The sequence below is a fragment of the Homalodisca vitripennis genome, chromosome 5 (assembly GCF_021130785.1).
Source record: "Homalodisca vitripennis isolate AUS2020 chromosome 5, UT_GWSS_2.1, whole genome shotgun sequence".
Classification (NCBI taxonomy): Eukaryota; Metazoa; Arthropoda; class Insecta; order Hemiptera; family Cicadellidae; genus Homalodisca; species Homalodisca vitripennis.
The window spans coordinates 171,838,265-171,860,165 of record NC_060211.1 but is presented as its reverse complement, the minus strand read 5'-3'; the positions used below and the strand labels follow the sequence as shown (position 1 = coordinate 171,860,165).

At 37.2% G+C, this 21,901-nt stretch overlaps 1 protein-coding gene across 2 annotated transcripts in view; it reads left to right on the top strand.

The window, feature by feature from the left end:
• LOC124363168 (prolyl 4-hydroxylase subunit alpha-2) overlaps positions 1–21,901 on the top strand; it is a 53,840-nt gene that overhangs the window by 26,706 nt on the left and 5,233 nt on the right. For both annotated transcript variants that reach the window (XM_046818313.1, XM_046818312.1), the window contains exons 2-8: positions 14,319–14,503; positions 15,005–15,156; positions 15,274–15,444; positions 16,462–16,629; positions 17,805–17,944; positions 21,445–21,584; positions 21,666–21,777. In XM_046818313.1, coding sequence (XP_046674269.1) covers positions 14,337–14,503; positions 15,005–15,156; positions 15,274–15,444; positions 16,462–16,629; positions 17,805–17,944; positions 21,445–21,584; positions 21,666–21,777 — 1,050 coding nt within the window. In that variant the 5' untranslated portion in view covers positions 14,319–14,336. The remainder of the gene's footprint in view (positions 1–14,318; positions 14,504–15,004; positions 15,157–15,273; positions 15,445–16,461; positions 16,630–17,804; positions 17,945–21,444; positions 21,585–21,665; positions 21,778–21,901) is intronic.

Here is a 21,901-nt window from a genome sequence, read left to right as displayed (position 1 = left end):
GATGGCAGTCGTCTTGAGAGACCTCAAGCCGAAGAAGTCCAGCGACATCAACGGAATGTCCGTGTGGCTGATCAAGCGTTGCTTCAAGCACATTTTGACACCACTTACTAAATTGATAAATCTGTCCTTCGCCCAAGGCGTTTTCCCTTCAGCTTTGAAGACAGCAAGAGTGGTTCCGATCTTTAAAAAGGATGATCCTTGCATCGCAAGTAATTACCGTCCTGTATCCATTCTTCCTGTCATGAGCAAAATTTTCGAAAAGGTTTTCATTAGAAGGCTTGAAGGTTTTCTTGAACAGTTTGAAATTCTTAACCCTGAGCAGTACGGATTCAGGAAAAATAAATCGACGATTGATGCTGTAACAAAACTCATTGACTGTGTTGTTGATGGCTTGGAGAGGCGAGAACAAGTGCTCAGCATATTTCTCGACCTTTCAAAGGCCTTTGACTGTGTGCATCATGGGACATTGTTGCATCAGTTATGGACATGTGGTGTTCGAGGTCAGCCGCATAAATGGCTTTCGTCATACCTCAGTGGCAGAGAGCAGTGTGTGCAGATCGCGAACACCCTGTCAGGCAAAGTAAAAATGCAGTACGGTGTTCCCCAGGGTTCAATTTTGGGGCCCATACTTTTTCTCATTTACGTCAACAGATTGAATTCATCAATTCAAAATGGAGAGGTGATTCAATATGCGGACGATACGACTCTCTGCATCAGATCAAGTACGAAACAAGATCTTGAGATCAAAGCCTTTATTGAACTAAACGCATGCATCGAGCACTTTTCAAAGATAAATCTAAAAACTAACTATGCCAAAACTAACGTAATAAAATTTTGTCTCCGTCAACAAGAAGACGAATACAGACCAATTGTGATGGCGGATGAAGCTATCTTAGATGAAGCCGAATCCACCAAGTTTCTGGGGATGTACCTGGACAGGGGACTGACCTGGAGCGATCACATTGACAGAGTTTGCTCAAAGGTTGCCTCAGGCACTTATGTCTTACGCAATCTAGCAAAATTCTGCTCGTTTGATGTACTGAAAACTGCCTACTTTGGCATAGTACATCCACATTTGACCTACGGTTTGAGACTATGGGGCAGCTGTTCTAAATACAAATTTGACAGAGTATTTAGAACACAAAAGAAAGCTGTTCGAATAATTTCGAAATTAAAACCCAGAGAGTCGTGTAACAGGGGATTCAGGGAGCTTGGATTTCTAACCTTACCCAGCCTCTATATTCTCGACGTTACCCTGTACTGCCGATTCAAATGTGAACTGGTTCAGGGCAGGGACGTCCATCAGTACGAGACCAGAGGCAGGAACAATTTCAGGACAGAACAGCATAGAACGGCTATGTTCGAACACTTACCATCTCAAATGGGTGTCAGGTTAATCAATAAGCTCCCTGGAGATCTCAAACGAATTAATGAACCCAAACAATTCAAATCTCGATTAAGACACTTTTTGTTGTCAAAGGCATTTTACTCCGTTGATGAGTTTACGATGGGCCGCTGGGATGAAAATTAATATTTTATTATTATTATTCTATTTATCCTTTTCTGATATCCAAAACATGCAAAACGTGCAAAATACAATACATTGTTAGGTTCACACATTAGTATGTGGAATTAACTGTGCCTATGTTAAGATAGGTTTTAGTTTATAGATTTTTAAATCCAAATGTTGAAATGACGCTTGCAATGCAATTTTGTAAATTGTTTTACTGCAATAAAGAATTATTATTATTATTATTATTATTATTGGTATTCAGTGTCAAGTGCTTTGAGCGGACATTTGCCCGCCGCTACAGAGCAGCGCGGTGTCCGCGCCGTCCCCAACACAACGGCTGTCCTTCCCGGTATGTTTGGAATTATTGGTATTCAGTGTCAAGTGCTTTGAGCGGACATTTGCCCGCCGCTACAGCGCAGCGCGGTGTCCGCGCCGTCCCCAACACAACGGCTGTCCTTCCCGGTATGTTTGGAATTATTGGTATTCAGTAGCAAGTGCTTTGAGCGGACGTTTGCCCGCCGCTACAGCGCAGCGCGTTGTCCGCGCCGTCCCCAACACAACGGCTGTCCTTCCCGGTATGTTTGGAATTATTGGTATTCAGTAGCAAGTGCTTTGAGCGGACGTTTGCCCGCCGCTACAGCGCAGCGCGGTGTCCGCGCCGTCCCCAACACAACGGCTGTCCTTCCCGGTATGTTTGGAATTATTGGTATTCAGTGTCAAGTGCTTTGAGCGGACATTTGCCCGCCGCTACAGAGCAGCGCGGTGTCCGCGCCGTCCCCAACACAACGGCTGTCCTTCCCGGTATGTTTGGAATTATTGGTATTCAGTGTCAAGTGCTTTAAGCGGACATTCGCCCGCCGCTACAGCGCAGCGCAGTGTCCACGACGTCCCCAACTGTCCTTCCCGGTATGTTTGGAATTATTGGTATTCAGTGTCAAGTGCTTTAAGCGGACATTCGCCCGCCGCTACAGCGCAGCGCAGTATCCGCGCCAGGCCTTTCAAAGGCCTTCGACTGTGTTCATCATGGGATACTGTTGCCGTAATCAGTATTCAGTTGTGATGTCCGAGGTCAGCCGCATAAATGGCTGTCGTCATACCTCAGTGGCAGAGAGCAGTGTGTGCAGATCGCGCACGCCCTCTAAGTAAAAATGCCCTGTGGTGTGCCACAGGGTTCAGTTCTGGGGCTTATACTTTTTCTCGCGTACCTTAAAAGATTGAACATCAATTCAAAATGGAGATTTAATCGACTCTCCAAACTCACGCGGCCTCAACCTCAACCACAATGGATGTCCTTCCCAGTATGTTTGGAATTATTGGTATTCAGTCTCAAGTGCTTTGAACGGATATATTGAACTATATGAACAACTGAGTTTAATACGGATTCCATGAGGAGAACGATATAAAAAGAAGAATATAAGTAACATCAGTTAAAAAAACAAGCGCTATAGAAATTTGTACAGACGTCAATTCAGCGAAGAAGAAAATTAACAGTCTAACAGCACTGTACAGTGGAGAGAAAAATGCTGAGACTAAGTCAATTATGGAAATGGACATAAAGGTAAAACCACGTGGGGTTTAAAATATTACGCATTTGTATCTTAAGTGACAAATATGCACAAAGATACGCTGGCTGTATTATACGCTCTGGGGAGGAAAGAAGATTGCAATGTAATGTATGATGATGTCCAAAAAACAAAGATGAAGCGTTTAAGATTATGATAGATTAATATGGGGAATAAAAATAGGGACCGACAGAAAGAAACAAGTAGGTTGTTCTTGAAAATTTTGTAATTCGTATTCTATTTTGAACTTTCAGAACCTGTTAATGTTATTAATTAATTAATTTAAAAATTTGCAGCTGTTGACACTACCCTGCCTCTATATTGTAGAAGTGTGTCTCTTTTTTAAGTACAAATGCGAACATTTAAGAGGTAGTAATGTACACTCTTATGAAACCAGAGGTAGGGACAATTACCGCACTGCGAGACACAGGACGGTAGTTCATGAACGCTTGCCTTCATAGCCAGGCGCTCAATTTGTCAACAGACTGCCAAATTCCATTAAAAGTGCAAATATGCCCGAGGCATTTAAAGCTCGTCTGAAATCAGCATTAATCCGTGCAGCATTTTATACTACAGACGAGTTTTTAACACACGATTGGTAGACCGCTGAATTGGCTGACTGACACTGCGGCTAGAGTGGACAAATTCGAATGAACGAGATTAAAAATGGAAAATATTGTATGTGTGAATGAGTCCAATTGTCGCGAATAAAAGGGGAAATTTGAGTTAACATATAAAACTGACAATTGCAGTACAATTTTGTACATTGTTTACGCAATAAATTATTTATTATTATTAGCAATATTCAAAATCGACATTCGAGCAAGGTGACCAGACTGAAATTCCTGAAAGGAGGACTTTTCGGGACGGATGAAGAGGACATAAAGCAAAAAGGAGGACAGTATTAAATACTCTTGTAAACTTGGTGAAATACATATATTTTTACATTATTAAAAAAACCCCCGCATTAGAAATTAGTAGATCTACTGTATTGTTTGTAATGGAAATAAAAAATCTCAAATTGGATTTTTGATAACTTAATATTTGTGTTGGAATTCATATTATTAAAGTGTATATTGATGGAAAAAAATTTAATTTTAGGCTATTATTTTGTATGTGGCATAAGATCGAATTAATTAATTATTGTTATAATTGTCTGTATACAAATTACAACAGATTTGAACCCAATTTTGTACAGTGATATTAAAAATAAACTTTGTGAAATAATTGGAATTAATTTATTGCATTAATTCATTACATTATTAGTAAGCTATTACTAAAAGACGTATATCAGTAATTATGAAAAATATATAACGTATTGTAACAAAATTATCCTATCATTCATAATGCATGAATAGAAAATTCAAGGGGTAGTAGCGCCAGTGCGGCTGAGCGGATAGAAACAACAGTGAGTCAGTGACACTATAATAGACAACACTCAACATACAACTGAATCTAACAGCAGTTCACATGCCATGGCATTACGTGTGTGCTGCAATAACTTATCATGGTCTAACTTCGGGACTTTAGAAATCGGAAGAAGTTTTTAACAACCTACATGCTACTAGTTTTGAACTTTCAAGAGTTCGCAAAAAAATCGAACATTTAATGTTTAAAAGCCGGGAGGACATGTCCTCCTAAAACCGGATGTCTGGTCACCCTGAGAAAAGTTAGAGAACTGCAAACCATCTTTTACTCGTAAAGTACGCTCTGAAGCCACTACCGACGCACCGTTGATGGACGGATAACTCTTTTTCTCAGCTGAAACTACAAGCAAGTAATTGCGGATATGCACCAACATCCATTTGGAAACACCGTGTTTACAGCCAACGCCATAAATAAATGTTCGGCAAACGTTTTTGGAGGAAATATTTAGTTTGGAGAACAATATTACGTTTAGCGAACGAACATGTTCGTCGCGAATTTTTGCCCAATGTGAATGTAGCTAAAACTAAGGAATAAGCACGTGCTCTGCCCTAGAGGATAATAACCCTCAAGGAGCGAACAGTAGTGGGTGTGGCACGTGGTCGTGGCCCTGCAGTTTGAGCTGGGAGGTATGCGATAAACATGAAGCGATCTTTAGTAACATAGTCAGCGTGGGTCCACGTGCAATGAGGAATTCCTAGAACTGTTTTTTGTAAGCGCCACAGCCTTGTTCAAGTTTACAAAGTAAACAACCTGCCAGCAGCGTGCGTGAACGAAGTTTCTAGCAACAGAAGGTTTAAATTGTACTAAAAAATATCAAAGGGCTTTGTGTATTTAAAGGGCTAGCAAAGAGCCATTCAGAAAGTTAAATTCCCATGTGGACAGCGGTCAGCGGCTCGCCGTATCTGTGATGACAAAACCAACTGAATGATGACGGGGGGGGGGGGAGAAGCGTCCAGCTGTTCTATTGTCGCGCGTGCAGTCAGCTGGGACCCTGGCCTTTGACAAAAAAAACACAGACAGTCCGACACGTCAGCCGGCCCCGCCTGCGCCCGGCACAGTCGCAATTGAAGGCTACTTACCTCACATTACGTCACGGCGCCCACCTGCTTCGTCACCAGCGGGTTATTTACTACTGCATACTCGCCCCTCAGGTTGCGGCATCTCGCACACGCCACGGTACGCCGCCGCGCGCCGTGATAATTAGAAAGTCAAGTACGGCTGTTTACGAGCCATAGCCGTCTGCGATGATGCAGCCCACGATAACCCCAGCCTCCGCTTAATTATTTGATTGCGTCGAGTCAGATATACGCGTCCCGTATGTTGCCACACTGTTGCAAACTGCAATAAGTGTACATCCACTTAAAACGTATTCTCCAGTCAATTTGCGTACACAAATCACACTCTATTGCGTGTGAGAAGACGCAACATAGTACATTTCTCTTCAACGACTTTACTCATCAATGCACTTTGAACTTTCCATTTTTACCTACATGTCTCTGAATAATAATAACATTTTAGCATTTATTATTACACCAAAGAAATGTATTTTCTTTCTGTAACAGTATTCTCTGAGTAGTCTTATTCTTAGAAGGAACCAAGTATTAATACGGTACGCATTAATTTCCACCATTCGTGTTCTCTTTGATTATATTTTGGAACTCCTGGATAAGATCAGCTGTAGCCAAGGTTAGAAAAAAGGCTCGCTACAGCTGCCGGTCCGACCACCGGCCAACAAAATAAAAGTGGCAGACGCCATACTCGTTGATCAATCATTTAGCTATTGTAAACGTTTGTTTTGGACATTCGGATCTTACACACGTTCACGTTCCAAAGTTAAATTTATGTTATAAACGGAACTTGAAGCAACTTTCCAGTATAATACTTAATTGCTCACATTCATTCATTCATTCGTTCTTCGTAGGCCGATCGATAACTCATGAAGGTCAAGGTCAGTGCTATCACCGTAGACGGGAACCGAGTCGTGACTATGTCTAGTGAAACGTTAAACCCCGCTTCCGGTATTAGTTTCATTTTTGAACAAACGCCGAGGTGGGTGACATAAGTGGGCAGATTTCCCAATAGGGAACACGACGCTGAATAAAATGTGCGGGAACCGGGAAGGTCGTGAGCCCAGGGCACGATGGGAAAGCGATCCCAGAGCCCGGTAAGACTAAATAACGTGACTTATTAGCAGGTCTGCTGCTGTTTTACGTCCGGTAACAGAGCGTGCTGTTGTCTAGCGAAACATATCGTGCAAGAAAGAACGTCTTTTATCGTTTACGCGGTAAAGGAATCCCCCTCCTTAATGAGGTTGTTACAGAGGATGTTTACTACCGTCATAAAACAGTGATTCGATACCTCAAATGAACGGCGATGATGTTGGTTCTGTCTAAAAACCATTATGTCTACATAAAGTTTGACAGAATGTAGATCTCGGTGAGGTATCCAAATGAGGGGCTATAAGAGAGGACATGGCCCCTTCGAGATTAAAAACAAAACTGTTTTGTAAAAAAATGTACTCTCGTATTGTTTCCATAAAAAATAAAATTAAACGTAATAAACTGAACTTTGAGAATTATTAAATTGCTTTATAAAGTTTAAGTTTGGTTGTATCGAAATGCAAATCACCTGTTTTAGTAGAGATTGTGGTAACCTAAATTCCAAAGTGGCCCCTCCGAACATCAACACGATCCGCCCCTGATAGGTATACATCTATCCTACGATAGCGTTGATGTACGATGTCCTTGTTTTGAAAATGTTTCATTGTTTTGCATATCCTTTTCATGGCGTTGGAAACATCGAATAGTCCTCTAACCCTTTTGGTTTCCTTTTAAAATTAAAGAAGTCTGACGTGTATAGATTGGACGAATACGCAATATTAGGATGCGCCATGTCATTAGATAAATAAAAAACGTAGACAGGAAAACATTGGGGGGGGGGGGGTCCAGACAACTGGTATTTTTTCCGTTGTGGACAGAGAGTAAGGGAGGACCCATTTTGTTCATTAAAAGTTCTTTGTTGAGAACGATCTTTCAGCAGTACATGCCAGTAATACTTAATGATTTAAATAATAATAATAATAATAATCGTTTACTAAAAAACTAATTGAACATTTCGGGGAGGGAGTCCGGACCCCTTGGACCCCCTCGCAGGCTACGTCCCTGAGATATGTGTTGAATATGTACTCTTGCCAGAGAATATATACTCCATATATATAGAAGACATGCAGTGACATACAACACTTGCGTACTCTATCGGCATCGGTCCTGAGTTACAGACAATCAATCACTACTTCCTAATATTATAACCTATAAGTCGACATGAAAGCGATCTGTGTTAAACGAGACGATCTTTGGGCTAGAGTTGCTCCACTTGTATTCGTAACTTGTCCTCTGTACGAAATAATACTTTTTTATCTATTAATAATGTTCTCATGGACAACAAAAGTTGTATCGTTGTAATTTTACACAATTATGATGGATTCTTTAATATTTTGAAAATTATATTTCTAAAAAATCATCCATTTCTAGTTTTCTCGGTTTTAACACACATATACAAGTTTTATTTCTCTTTCCTTCGGCCACATTATTGGACATTTTATATATTGACGTCTTTTTAATAACGCATTTCATGTGATTGTCAATAGCTAATCAAAGGATTTTGAAAATGAAATCGAATTAGAGAAATAAATGTATTTAAAAGTAATACTTTTATGGTTTTTAGTACGAAAAAAACGGATATACCCGTTCTTTCCGGGACGTTTTGTTACTTTATTTTGCATCAAGTTGTCCTTGGTGGGTACGTCCTCATTCTTGCCTATCTTGGGCTATATAGATCATACTCTGGATATATTCGTTTTCCATCCCCAGAGTGTTCCTCTATCTCTCTGTGACTGTAACATTTACTTTATAAATGTTTCTGAAAATGCAAAAACTGTACGCGACATCTATACTTAGCTCTTTGAATGATTACACTTTAGAATGAAAAGTAGCCTACAAGTAAATTATTACATGGGTGTCATTATTTTGAATTCATCATTAAGCTACGAGAAGTTTCATTCCAAAGGAATAACTTTGAGTATTTAGCCTTTTTGTGTAAATGAACTACTAGTACACAAGTCAAGGAAACATTTTGAAAATTAGATCCTAGCGGATTTTAAATTATTTCTAAGTATTTTTACTATTTAAGTGAAAATAAAGATCTTAATAGTAAGTTGTTTGTATGTTTGTTACTAACATTTTATGCTCACAGTTTTGTAATTTTTCAGGCCCTTGTCGTGGGGGTGGTTTTGCTTTACGTTAAAGACAGCTTTCACAAATTTCTAAAATGCATTAATGCCATACATGCCAAAATCAAGTTTACCATTGAAATGGAAAAACAACAACACATTTTTGGACGTAATGACAACTAGGAAGCCAGACTTTAGTTCAGGACATTCAGTTATAGGAGACCAACACACGCTAATAAATAGATACAGATCTAAACGTCGATTATCATCATCTAGTCCAGAAGTTCCGAGCATTGGGTACAGTACATTAATAAATCGGGTGATATACGCATCAGGTGACAATTGTTGGTATAAAGAGAAGAGAACATTATTGAAGATACCACAGAAGAATTGGTACCTACGAATGTAGTAACACAGATAACTAAGACACTTAAAACAAAAATTATGAAAATTACATGTCAGAATGTACCACATGTATATCGAAGTCAAAATGAAGAACGTCAAAAACTAGGCTACAGTTTTTGGGATGTTAATGGCACTTTTGTTATGTTTCACAGGCAAAAATATATTTAATTTAACCATTATAGGAATGTTATTGAATTTATTTAACATGTCTTCACAGCTAAGTAAGTCCACTTGAGAAATCAGCCCAATCAAAACTGTTAAAGTCCATGGCCTTCAAAAGTGGAGGAGGCCAAAGGCTAATTTGATCAAGACCCACTACAGTAACCAAAACGTTAGTGTTTTTGGTTTAATTTTACACAAAATAGACATTTCAATACTCAAAAAGTTATGATCCGATATTCGGCACCATGTACTTTTACCCTATAATCAGACTTTACAATATTAGTGACAATGTAGCCAATACAGACTAGGCCTCTTGTTGGTTTGAAAATAGTACTATAGAGTCCGTGGAACCTATTCTGTTCATTGCCACAAGCTTTCATGTTAAAATATCCACACAGAACAATGCTATAACTTAATTTTTTGTAGTAAAAAGCCTGGCACATACCTCAAAATTCATTTCGATGCAAAAAGTGCTAACAAATTCACATTAGTCCAAAGTACCTCAAAATTCATTTCGATGCAAAAAGTGCTAACAAGTTCACATTAGTCCAAAGTACCTCAAAATTCATTTCGATGCAAAAAGTGCTAACAAGTTCACATTAGTCCAAAGTACCTCAAAATTCATTTCGATGCAAAAAGTGCTAACAAGTTCACATTAGTCCAAAGTACCTCAAAATTCATTTCGATGCAAAAAGTGCTAACAAGTTCACATTAGTCCAAAGTACCTCAAAATTCATTTCGATGCAAAAAGTGCTAACAAGTTCACATTAGTCCAAAGTATCTTGCACGTAGATGCATTTCAATTCGTATCTCACACAATCAAAGGTACAACTAAATCGATATACAGTACTTAGAACAGCAGGCGAAATCCGATAATGATCTTTTGCTCTTTCAATTTTAGTAATTAGTATGCGCAACTGTGATGTAAACTGAGATTCGATGGGAACTAGGCAAAAGGATCTCGGTCAGGAATAATGGGTTGGGCAACCCTCGTAATAGCTCTGACATCTGAGAATTCATGTTTGACCCCAGATCCTTGAATCCTCCATCACAGAAAAAATTAAAACTATTAATACTACTAAAAAATCTATTGGTGGCAGTGATTAATTCAAATGCCATTTAATCCGAAAATCTCAAACGTCCTCCAACAGAAATCAATTAATTTTTACTTAATTTCAATTTGTTTAGGCCCTCAGTGAAGAATTACGTTAAAGCACGTTTACGACAACGGCATTTTCCCGGACTTTTTATTTGCTGTCGAATTTTTAAATAATTGTGGCAAATACCCGTAATTGTTGTTTTTACCTTATACATCTAAGTGTAACAAGAAAAGTAAGTAGGCTTTGTATTTCGCACAAAATACATAATTTCACTATGGATTTTTCACAATGTATCCCAAGGGGTACCTCAAAATAGATTTACCTAAGGTATTTATTTAAGCGCGGGGTCAAATTTAACAAACCACCAAGACGTGCAAACAATAACATTGCTGTAAGGAAATGCATCGCTACGTGTTCCCACCAGGCGCACGACGCTCTTTATGAAAGCCTGCATTTCACACAAGAGCAGCCCGATCGGGTACATATGACATGAACATGAACAAACATATAAATTACTAAAAAAAAGTTATGGTTGCCTGTAAAGTCGGTTTTACGGGCGAAGATTTTACGTGACAACGTCTTTTTCTCGGTAGAATATTTATTGATATGAATATTATTAAATTGCACAATAGGAACAAGGAATTGAATGAAAATAAGAATTGCACAAATTTTAACTATAGAAATATATTTTGTTTACTAAAACATTGTACATAATTTTAAATTAATTAAAATTTGTTATTGTAAATGGTAAAGTTGAATAAAACATTTACTAAAATTGGAATTTGAAATTCTTGCTAAACACAGTTAAATTCTAACTCCGCGCGTGGTGATTGGTCGGTTTAGTTCGTTTGTTTGGTCGCACTGTTATGACAGGTTAGAGGTTATAATTTGTTATTTTAAATGTTTGACTAGCAATACGCGCTGTTTCTTCTCAATCGACTGAATTACGATTGATTGCAGAGTGATTTAAACTAATAATTTACTTAACACTATCAACATTTGTCAATAGTATGACATAACCTATAAACTCAGTTTCTCAACTTTTGTGTCAATCTAACAATTAATCAATCAATCATAGTTTACGATAATGAAATATCAGTGTACAATTATTTACCTTTATTGTTGTAGTTGTTGTAAATGACGAATCTAAGCACTCCACATTTTCACGAATAAACATAGTTATCTGCTTTATCCCGTGCGGCGGTCCCACAGTTATCTGCTTTATCCCGTGCGGACCCGTGCGGCGGACCCACTGGACGGGCATCGTAACGTTACCGGGCGTTACACTTTTTCATGAGTGGCTCCGAGCCGCAACCTAATTTAAGACGTTGTCACGTCAATAAGCATATGCATAGTACTTAACTCTTCCAAACAGACAAAATGATATATCAGTGGAAATAATTCAGAAACATGCGTTAATATTCAACAAATTAAAACTATCATAAAGAAGTTAGATGATATTAAGTTGGCTACTGGATTGACAATAACTGCCTGACCACCATGTGTATTAGCAATCAGCTGTTTTAACACAAAAATATAGGTGATAATACTCTCATAAGATTAGCATTTGAACTTTTGAAGTCCGTTAGGCAAAGTTCTGCTGTAAGATGTATTTCAAACCCATAAAAGAGCAATAGTCAATGGTCAATAGTCATCTAGAGTGTAAGAGCTTTCGATTAATACTAAATATGAATATAAAATAATAATTTAAGGGATTTAAAATTGCTGTACAAAAATTAAAAACTTATGGATTTAAGAAAACATTTTTCAAAATTCCTTACAAACCATATTAAATATCACGATGGCTATTGTTGTTTCAGGATTAGTATTCATCGCGTCGATAAATACTGTAGATGATAATAATTAATACAAAAGCCTCCAACTCGACGTGCGATTTAAAGTGTAACAACAAACAATTTATAAAATGTCGTGATGCTGTTGTGTATTCGTGCTGTTTTGAAGAAAAGGGAACCCGGCACTACAGACCAAATGTGGCTAATGAAAGTTCAACTGAGGAAGTGACGCAAGAACAATGAGATGAAACGCCGGTAAATCGCTATCGCATAAGCGAGTGTCGCGACTCTGCAGAGCGTGCGAGGCACCAGGCACGACTCCGGTGTTTGTCAACAATAACATTGCAGAATCCTCTTCCGAGACAAGGGAAGGGAGCGGAGCGTCTGCCTGTCAGCACGTGAAATCTGTGAACTTTGCCCGATCTGCTCTCTTGTGTGAAATCCGCAGTGTGAAGGTTCCGGCCGGGAGGGAACAAAGGGACGTTACCGTTCCGCCCCAGGGTCGCTGCATTATTAAGGGCTTGGCTGAAATGCAGCGGCAAGTTGGCTGAAACGCTACCGCTGCCTGAACTATTGTATCGCACCACAGACTAGATGTATTCACAGTCTAAAACACGATAAATGTAACCTTTCCTCCTTGCTGTCCTGTAATTGTAAAACTATCCGTCCTGTAGTCAATTATGTACACGATATTGTCGTGTAATCAACTATAAGTAGACGTGTTAATTTTTAGTATCCAACTGGCATATCTCTGGATAGCCAAGATCCGCAAATCTCTTTATAAATCTAAGGAACTGACATTAAAACTTTCGTCCAATTTCATTGCTAAATGTTTCTTCAAAAATATTTAAAAAATAAAGATAGTTTGTTTTCTATTGTAAAAAATATAATATTAATAGAATTATGTGATAATCTTCCAGAAAATAACGACATGTTTGACTTCATAGATTGAATAAAATGTCAAGTAGTTTCAATCTGCGAATAGTACAACTATATACTCTTAAATTTAACTATGGTGTAATTCAAGGCTGCACTTTAGGACCTATTTTATTTTCAATCTATATTAAAAAATTACACTGCGGAATTTCAGTGGAATGAGAATCTTTTTTGTTTGCAAAAGAGAGCTGTCATTTCTTTTCAATAGAAACCAATTAAAGATGCAGACAAAATCAATGTACAATTTAATTATTTTGAAAATATTTCCTTGATCAAAACATTAATAAAGAACAAGCTTTAAATCATCATTGAACATCAATATTTTAGAAACTGTGCAAATTTAATGTGCAATCTCAAGGACATCCCTAGACTGGTTTAAAAACTACATTAAAGTTATATACCGTAAGCAGATTTTGAGTTGTAACAGTTGGAGGTGATGTATATTGCAGTAAATTTGATACATGACTTAAAACCGATCTCGTATTTAACATTAAAAAGACCAAAGAACACTCAATTGGGAGGATACTCATTGCTATGGTCTCCAAGGCCTTTCAAATTATAACCTCCATTAAACATTTAGGATTGGTCCTGGATGAAAGACTCTCGTGAAACGCTTAGCTCGTAATTTTTCATTACAAATTGTCATGTAATCTACTTCAGTAACTATTCAGGCTCACTAGTCTCTGATCGTTCAGTACAGAAGGTAACAGATTTTAAATAGTGTGGTAGCTAATTAAAAGTTTTGTAAACTGATAATTATTATAAACTAAAATAACTCTGGTGTAAAAGGTTGTCTTTGCAGTAATAATTGATCACTAATTACCCATCCTATTGTTTTATTTACAATTTCAAAACTCGATAAGTTGGGATTTTTTCTTTTGAAAGAACTGACTGTAGACTACCACTTCAATGGTCACTGGTGCTTCACTCAATTTAAGAACGTTCTAAGTAAGACCGAGGCAGAGATCTTTAAAGCCCTTGTGGACTTGGAAGATTTGCTGGAGTCTAGGGTAGCACTCAATTTAAGAGCTTTCTAAGTAAGACCCAGGCAGAGATCTTCAAAGCCCTTGTGGACTTGGAAGAGTTACTGGAGTCTGAGACAGGACTCTTTTTAAGATCCTCCTAAGTCGTCTTCACCATCTCTCAACAGCACACACTTACAGTGTCTAAATACTTTTCTGTATGTTGTAGGTACTCCAGGACAGCATTATGGCCTCCAAGTGTCTGTGTCTAGCTCTGCTAGTGGTGGTTGCCCAGGCAGAGATCTACACAGCTCTTGTGGACATGGAAGAGTTGCTGGAGTCTGAGGCTGCACTCCTGCGGACTCTGGAGGATTACATTTCAGCTCAGGAGGTTAAACTCCAACTCATCAAAAAGTAAGATTGATTTTTTTAAATAGTTCAAATGTATCTCAAGTTTTTAGATGCAAACTGCCAGGTAGAATAATCTCTAATAGATTGATAATCACACAAGTTCCTTATTTATACTTTTCCGCTAAGGATAACATTTATGAATTAATAACTGAACGATAACATCTTCATAAAGTATTTAATTTTAATGTCTCAGATAGGTATTTAGCATCAAAATATTGTATTAAAATTTGAAAAATCTCAAGACTCACACAATCTTCATTATTCAGACCTTTTCCAATTTAAAAAACCAAAACTACAAGTACTTCTTGAACTTCTTTCTTTACGTCTATAGTGTGATCCATGAATATACCGACCAGACTGCATTGTCAATCTACTTCTAATAATAGTATGAATGCAGAACTATAAATTTTTGATTATTTTTTTCTACATGGAAACTTGTTGTTAAATTATGTCAAAGTTTTCTCTACTTATGACTGATCTTCATCTTCATCTTTTGTTCTTTAGGAAGTATTTAGAATTCACCCACGAACATGAAGAGGCCAGCAGAGACGCCACACACTACCTATCCAATCCTCTCAACGTGTTTCTGTTGGTCAAAAGACTTACCAACGACTGGAAAGATGTGGAAACGACTATAAAGAATGATATTGGCCAAGGTATTTTAACATTTACTCTCAATGTTTTCATTAGCATTATTTTTACACCACTGTCATTTCTGTTTGTAAATTATTTACTGGAACATCCCCATCATGTCTTTTGGTTTGTCTTGTCAGAGGCCATCCAGAACATGACAACGCTGCGAGAGACGCTCAAGTTCCCGACGGATGAGGACTTGACGGGTGCAGCTGTAGCACTCATGAGGCTCCAAGATACTTACAAGCTGGAGACTTCCTCCCTAGCCCGAGGGGAGCTCAATGGTGTCCAGTACAGCACTCAGCTCACAGGTACTACATCAATCCTCTCTAAGGTTTAAACTGGCTAGCAATGACTTAATGGCATCTTGCTAACACAGTATAGGTAGGGTTGCGTGCAAAGTCAAGATTACTCAGCTGTGGCCATCACCGTGGATTGCTTTCAAGTTCAAGATTTCTTAGCAGTAGCCAACACCTTGGGTTACTTTCAAGGTCAAGATTTCTCAACAGTGGCCAAAGTGAAGATTTCTCAGGAGTGGCCGCCACCTTGGGTTGCTTTCAAGGTCAAGATTTCTCAGCAGTGGCCAAGGTGAATATTTCTCAGGAGTGGTCACCAACTTGGGAAGCTTACAAGGGCAAGAGTTCTTAGCAGAAGGCACCAACTTGGGTTGCATGCAAGGTCAAGATTTCTCAGCAGTGACAAGCACATTTCGACTCAGAGAGGCAATTTAAATTATACATGTATATTAAAATCAGTCTTGTGAAAATCAAATCTAAAACTCTATATAGTATATATATACTAACATAATAGCATAACCAGGTAATTTATGACAGTTTAGAAGAGGGTTCTATGTCCCAGTTATAATTTAAGAGTATTTGTGTACTATAAAAATATTTTATTTTGGTGAGGCTTGCTTTGTTTCCTTCAATTACAGTGGTTAAAGAATTAAACACCTCTTTTCATTTCAAAATGCAATTAAATGTCTGGAAAACTTTTTTGGAACAAGAAGCCACCAAAAGCTTCTTTGATTGTAAGTCTATGTTATTAGTTGCATGAAATATTACAAATTAATATACAGAATTGCAGGTTTAGTTTATTCTTTTGTTTAGGAATGTCATAATTGATATGAATTTTAAATAACGTTAAACATTGTGCTCGACTTGTTTTATTTCTTGTAAATACACTGCAATAATGCTTTAATTATTCTGTTCTATTATCGAAAAGAATATATTATGATGACATTGTGTACACTTTGTACAAATATTAATCTTTCAACTTTAGTGCTTATACACAATTTCCTCGATTGAAATGTTGCATGATGTGTGTAGCGGCCGATTGCTTTGAGCTAGGTAGGCAGTCGTACAACTATCAGGACTTCTACCACACCGTCCTGTGGATGACCGAGGCACTGAGTAGGCAGGAGCAGGAGCGTAATCGCACCAAGGTGGAGCGCTGGGAGATACTGGAGTATCTGGCATACTCCACCTACATGCAAGGTTAGGCCGACTCATTATCCACTGTGAATCCTTAGCACAAAGTATCCTCCACTCGTTATATCACCCCTCTTCTCCCATGCAGTCAATGTTCTCCTCTTCTATCCACTATGTAACTCTCTTGGTCCCCTTTCTTCCATTCTAACCTTATTTACCTCTTTCAGGAACTGTGTTCTCCCACCCCTGTTATGTGAGCCACCCCACCACCTCAATTATTTCCTTAGTCCTTTATTTCTAACACCGGTTCTTCCTTAACTCTCAGTGACTATTTCTCATTCTGTCTCATCTAGTCAATACAATGGAGCTTTATCCCATTCATGGTGTCTGTCCTGTACCTCTATCAGTGACCCAATCCACAGTTCTCATTATTTCAACAGAAAAAAAATCATATTTATTGTTTCTGTAATTTTAACATGACTACAGCAGATGTTCATAATTGTTCAAGTATCTTTTCAATACTTTTACTTCAATTGTGATGTACTAGAGTAATGTTTACAGCTGTAAAAAGAGTTCATTGACATTTGTTTTCTATAAAAATGAATGTTTGTCCTTTATGGAATCGTACACTATTTGACCGATCATACTGAAAATTTGAATGTATATGTACTCTTCAACGGAGAAGGTTTATATGCTATACTCATTTATAAAACTCACCACGAGGTGGCGCTGCAAAATATAAAAGTTTTCAAAGCGCCTGCACATTATAAACTGCAATTACGAGACAGTTACGTATATTAATTTGCCAAAGACTATTTGAAGGTACTAAGTTAGAATATATGTTTGTCTTTATGATAAATATATGGTTGAACTTAAAGCTTGACTGTTAGACCGCTTTGTAATAAAATACATGTACGTATATAATGGCTATATAATAAGCATACACAGATTTTCTTGATCGTGACAACAAGGCAAACTCTACATCGGTGTTAGAAATATAATGCACTTGATCCAGAAGTGCAAATACATGGCCAAGGCTTACGTAAAGCGTGCGAAGCCGCAGGAAACAGCTAGTATTTAATAAATTTGTGAACATGTCAACTTATGTATGAGCATACCACATGTGGAATGAGATGGTCTTGGTTTAACCTTTTTCTTCAAATTGTCCAAATATCTTGCATCGAGTAGCTAAAATCAATGTTTCTGTTACTATCAGTATAACTTCAGTCTTGTTGCTCTAGGCAATGTCAGGAGTGCTCTGCAGATGACGGATGAACTGCTGACCATTGTGCCTAGCCATCAGAGAGCTCTGGGCAACAAGAAGTTCTACCAGGCTGCCATAGAGCAGGATGCCACTCCTCTCAAGATTGACCTGAACAAGGTAACTTTGTTTGATCAACACAAGCTTTTATCCAACAACCAAAACATAGTGTTATAAGATAAGATCTGCACCATAATCCGTATTGTTTGGAGTAATGAAGAAAGACTTTTATCAAGTAGCTAAATAAAGAAGTGGTGGGAAAAAAACACTAGACAGTGGAGGCTTGTATACAATTTTCAATTTAAGAAGAGTATTAACGTCACTGCCTCCTAAGCATTAGGTGGGCACTGATATTTATTCTATCTATAGCTTTTCTATTTTTAGATACCTGGGTTTGATATACTGATGATCTCCAAGAGATATGTTTGAGAGACAATGTACTATCTGTAATTAACGGTTCATATATCATGCTTGACCATGGACAAATTATGAAAATACCCACCATTCAGCTCTTAATTATAGAGCAAAAAACAGACACAAAAACATGTTGACTGAGAGTTAGTGAAGCCTATGACTTAAGGGGTTGAAAAATTTCATTTCTGTACGCACAACATCTCGAGAACTAACTGATTTATAGACTTTTATTAAGGAGGAGGGTTTTTTATTACTCTTTATTTGTGAACATTGGCCTGGAAGCGCAGCAGTTGAGGTAGTCCTTCATTGACAGCTCCCATAATAAATATTTTAAGTGCTGTCAATATAGTATTGGGGGTGCCGCTTGCCCAAATTATTTGTTCTTTCTGTAACTTCTCGATTTATGCCCAGCAGGGATCACTTCTGGCTGGTTTATATCTTCCAGTTGAACCTACTACTGGGCACAGCAAAAACCGATGTGTCACTTAAATCTGGACAACCTTATGGATGTCCAGGAGCGGCACATCACTAACCACAAATGTCGAGATTCTGGGGTGCAAGGGTAAAGGTTGGGACACACATAACCACACCCGTGCCCGACACTTAAAAATATTTGGAAGATTAAGTATTGCTTGAGAAAATTATTAATTTCATTGTTGTTATGTTTATTAATAGCTGTGGTGAATGATACATTGCAATGCTACAGTAAAGCTTTGTACAATCAGCTAGTGTGTAAAATTTGTAAATAATATCATTATCTTGGTTATATGTTTAATGTATAATGTATAATTCTTGTTCATTGTGTTTCATTGCAGTGAATTTCGGTCAAATACACTATAAACAGTGTATTTGGTGTTTTTTGTATTAAACCCAAGAGTTATAGTGTGATGCCAGAGAGTTTGCCATGTTGCAAGCCCGTTTATAAACAATTTGTAAAACATAGTAAATATTTGTAAAATATATACTGGAGAACATACAAAAAACAAAATTTTACAAAATTATTTCTTTTATAGCTCCGAGGACAAATAATTTATTGCCAGAATTAGTCAAAAAATAGTAGAAACATAAATATATTTTCTAAAAAAATTTGAGTATGGTTGATTGGTCAAAATGATATTGAGTATATGTTTAAGATAATAAATTAGTGTATGATTAGTCTTGTCTGCTAAGTTATAATAATATTTAAAGTTAGAACATTATAAAATAATTATTTATAATATAATATTTAATGCTACATGTGTAAAGCCTAATATTTGAATTGTAAATCATGCATAAATCCTTTTTGTTTAATACAGCACAATAGTTATACTAAATTTAAACCTTGAAACGTAATAGTACATTATTTACTACATAAGTTACAATAACTAATTTTTATCATTTCATTCTTGCTCGATTCCGCTATTTTTTTTTTTATACCCTTTTTGTATATAGTATCCCCAACACAGGAACAGCCTCTTATGGGTACCTAAATTTCCCTTATTTTGTAAATCTATTGGCCTAATTATTAGGTTTAAGAAAAGAAAGAAAATCTAAAAGGATGTAACCTACTTTTTATATTTTATTACTCTAAGTACATAAATTAGAAATAAAGTAAGTAGAAAACATTTTTTTTATTTGTTATTTACTGCTATTGTAAATACGTTATGTCATAGTCTTATTCATTACTAAGCACTGGCAATAATATTTATTTGTAATATTCAGTTTGTTATTATGGGGAAATAAATTATTTAGTATTATTATTATTTATTTTAACATGGGTTTTTCTTGTTTGAAAATCTTATTGTAAAAAAAAATATTTTTATTTTTACTTTATTGAAGTGAAAAGAATAATAAATAAAAAAGTCATAGAGACATTCTAAATATGACTCTTACAAAATACCGGAATAAATTTATCAAGTAACTTCAAAACATCAAAAAAAAAATAGATTTTTGCTCAAATAATTACATGCTTGTTATTTTTTAATTAATGAAAAATGTTTATAGACTTTTTAATAGTTCGAATTTAGTTGTTTAAAATCACTTAATGTACAACATGGTTTTCAAATTTGTTGTAATAAGAAAATATGCACAATAAGAAAATATGGCTAGTTTACTCTAATGTAAAGAAAATGTAATAGCCTACTTTTATCAATAAATATGATTTTGTACGCAAACACAGGATGTAGAGTTAGTAGGGCTATACTAAATAATTCAATAAAATAGAACGTGTAGACTACATAAATAGTTTTAAAAAGAAGAACGCAACAGTAAACAACATATGATGCCGCTTGTAGACCGCACCGTGCCCGTCAAAATTCAAACTCCACATATCGGTGACGGTGCGGCCACGACGGTCTGGTGTCGGTGCGGACAAGTATGGACTTGCAGGTTGAAAACTGCGCTGCAATTCTTTCACCGTATGACGGCCAGCATACGGCCGACTGACGTGTCGGGCGCGGTGCGGTTATGTGTGTCCCAACCTTAATTCAATAGGTCTAGTCTACTGCGAGAGATGACTGTTGGGGTTGATGGGATTCCTTCTCTAAGCATCAGAGGTTCTTGCCAGCCTCAACAAGGGTGTGCCCCCTGCCTGCTTTGACTGGAGAGGCTGGTTCAGAGCTGACCTCCCTTTCTTCCGGGGAACATGACTTTGAGATTAATGCCCTAATTCTTCGTTATGGATCTCAATAGGAGGCGGCCCCTACCCTCTAATCTTACCTATCCTGAATATCCTATCACTCCGGAAGCAGCACTAAGGTTCTTATAGGGACTAAGTGCGCAATTTATAAGCTTCTTTTCCTAAGAGAACAAAAAAACTTTTCTCAATTCAAGGCTACTGGAATTGTTTTCACTACTTCTCAAGTCGTTTCCGATAGTGGAAGTTCCAATAGTTATGATTTAACTGTACTAAAATATTCTAAAATGTTGAAAATCATTTTCATATCACATCAACACAAAATTTAGAAAGTACGCACAATTACTTTAGAAAGTAAAGTTACTTAGTGTATTTTTGATGAATTATTATACTTTAATAAACAATAAAAATTCTAAACAGTCTTCCACAAGATTTAATGTGAGAACACATAATCTCCCCATGGCCATGGACTGCACTGAATTCGGAACGAACATAACTACAAAACTCCCATCAACCACAGCACTATTCTGAGAACCTTAGGATACACTTTTGTCTTATGACTCTGATGGTACAGCTCAACTGTTCTGTGTAGAAGGTGGGTGACAGACCAATGGGCGAGTTACCAGAACGTGAAATCTACGAGATGTTGTGTCGAGATGCCATCAGACCTTCGCCCAGCATCACAGCCAAGCTCAAGTGTCGATATGTCCACAATAACAGGCCCTTCCTCAGGTAAGGTGACAGTTTATATCCTGGAGGAGACTACAGACTGTTATAAATTGGATGGAATTGTTCACGATGTTATTTTTACAGAATTGCCCCGCTGAAGGAAGAAGAAGCTTTCCTGGATCCAAGAATTGTTCTATACAGAGAAGCTCTGTATGACTCAGAAATGGAAATTTTCAAGAAAATGGCACAACCAAGGGTAAATATTGTCTTAGACAAAATATATTTATAATTCTAAAATAATTAAGCCATTAAGTGTACAGAAATAATATTTTATAACCAGCATTTAGACAGTAACTTTACTGAATGTGGTTTTCCCATTA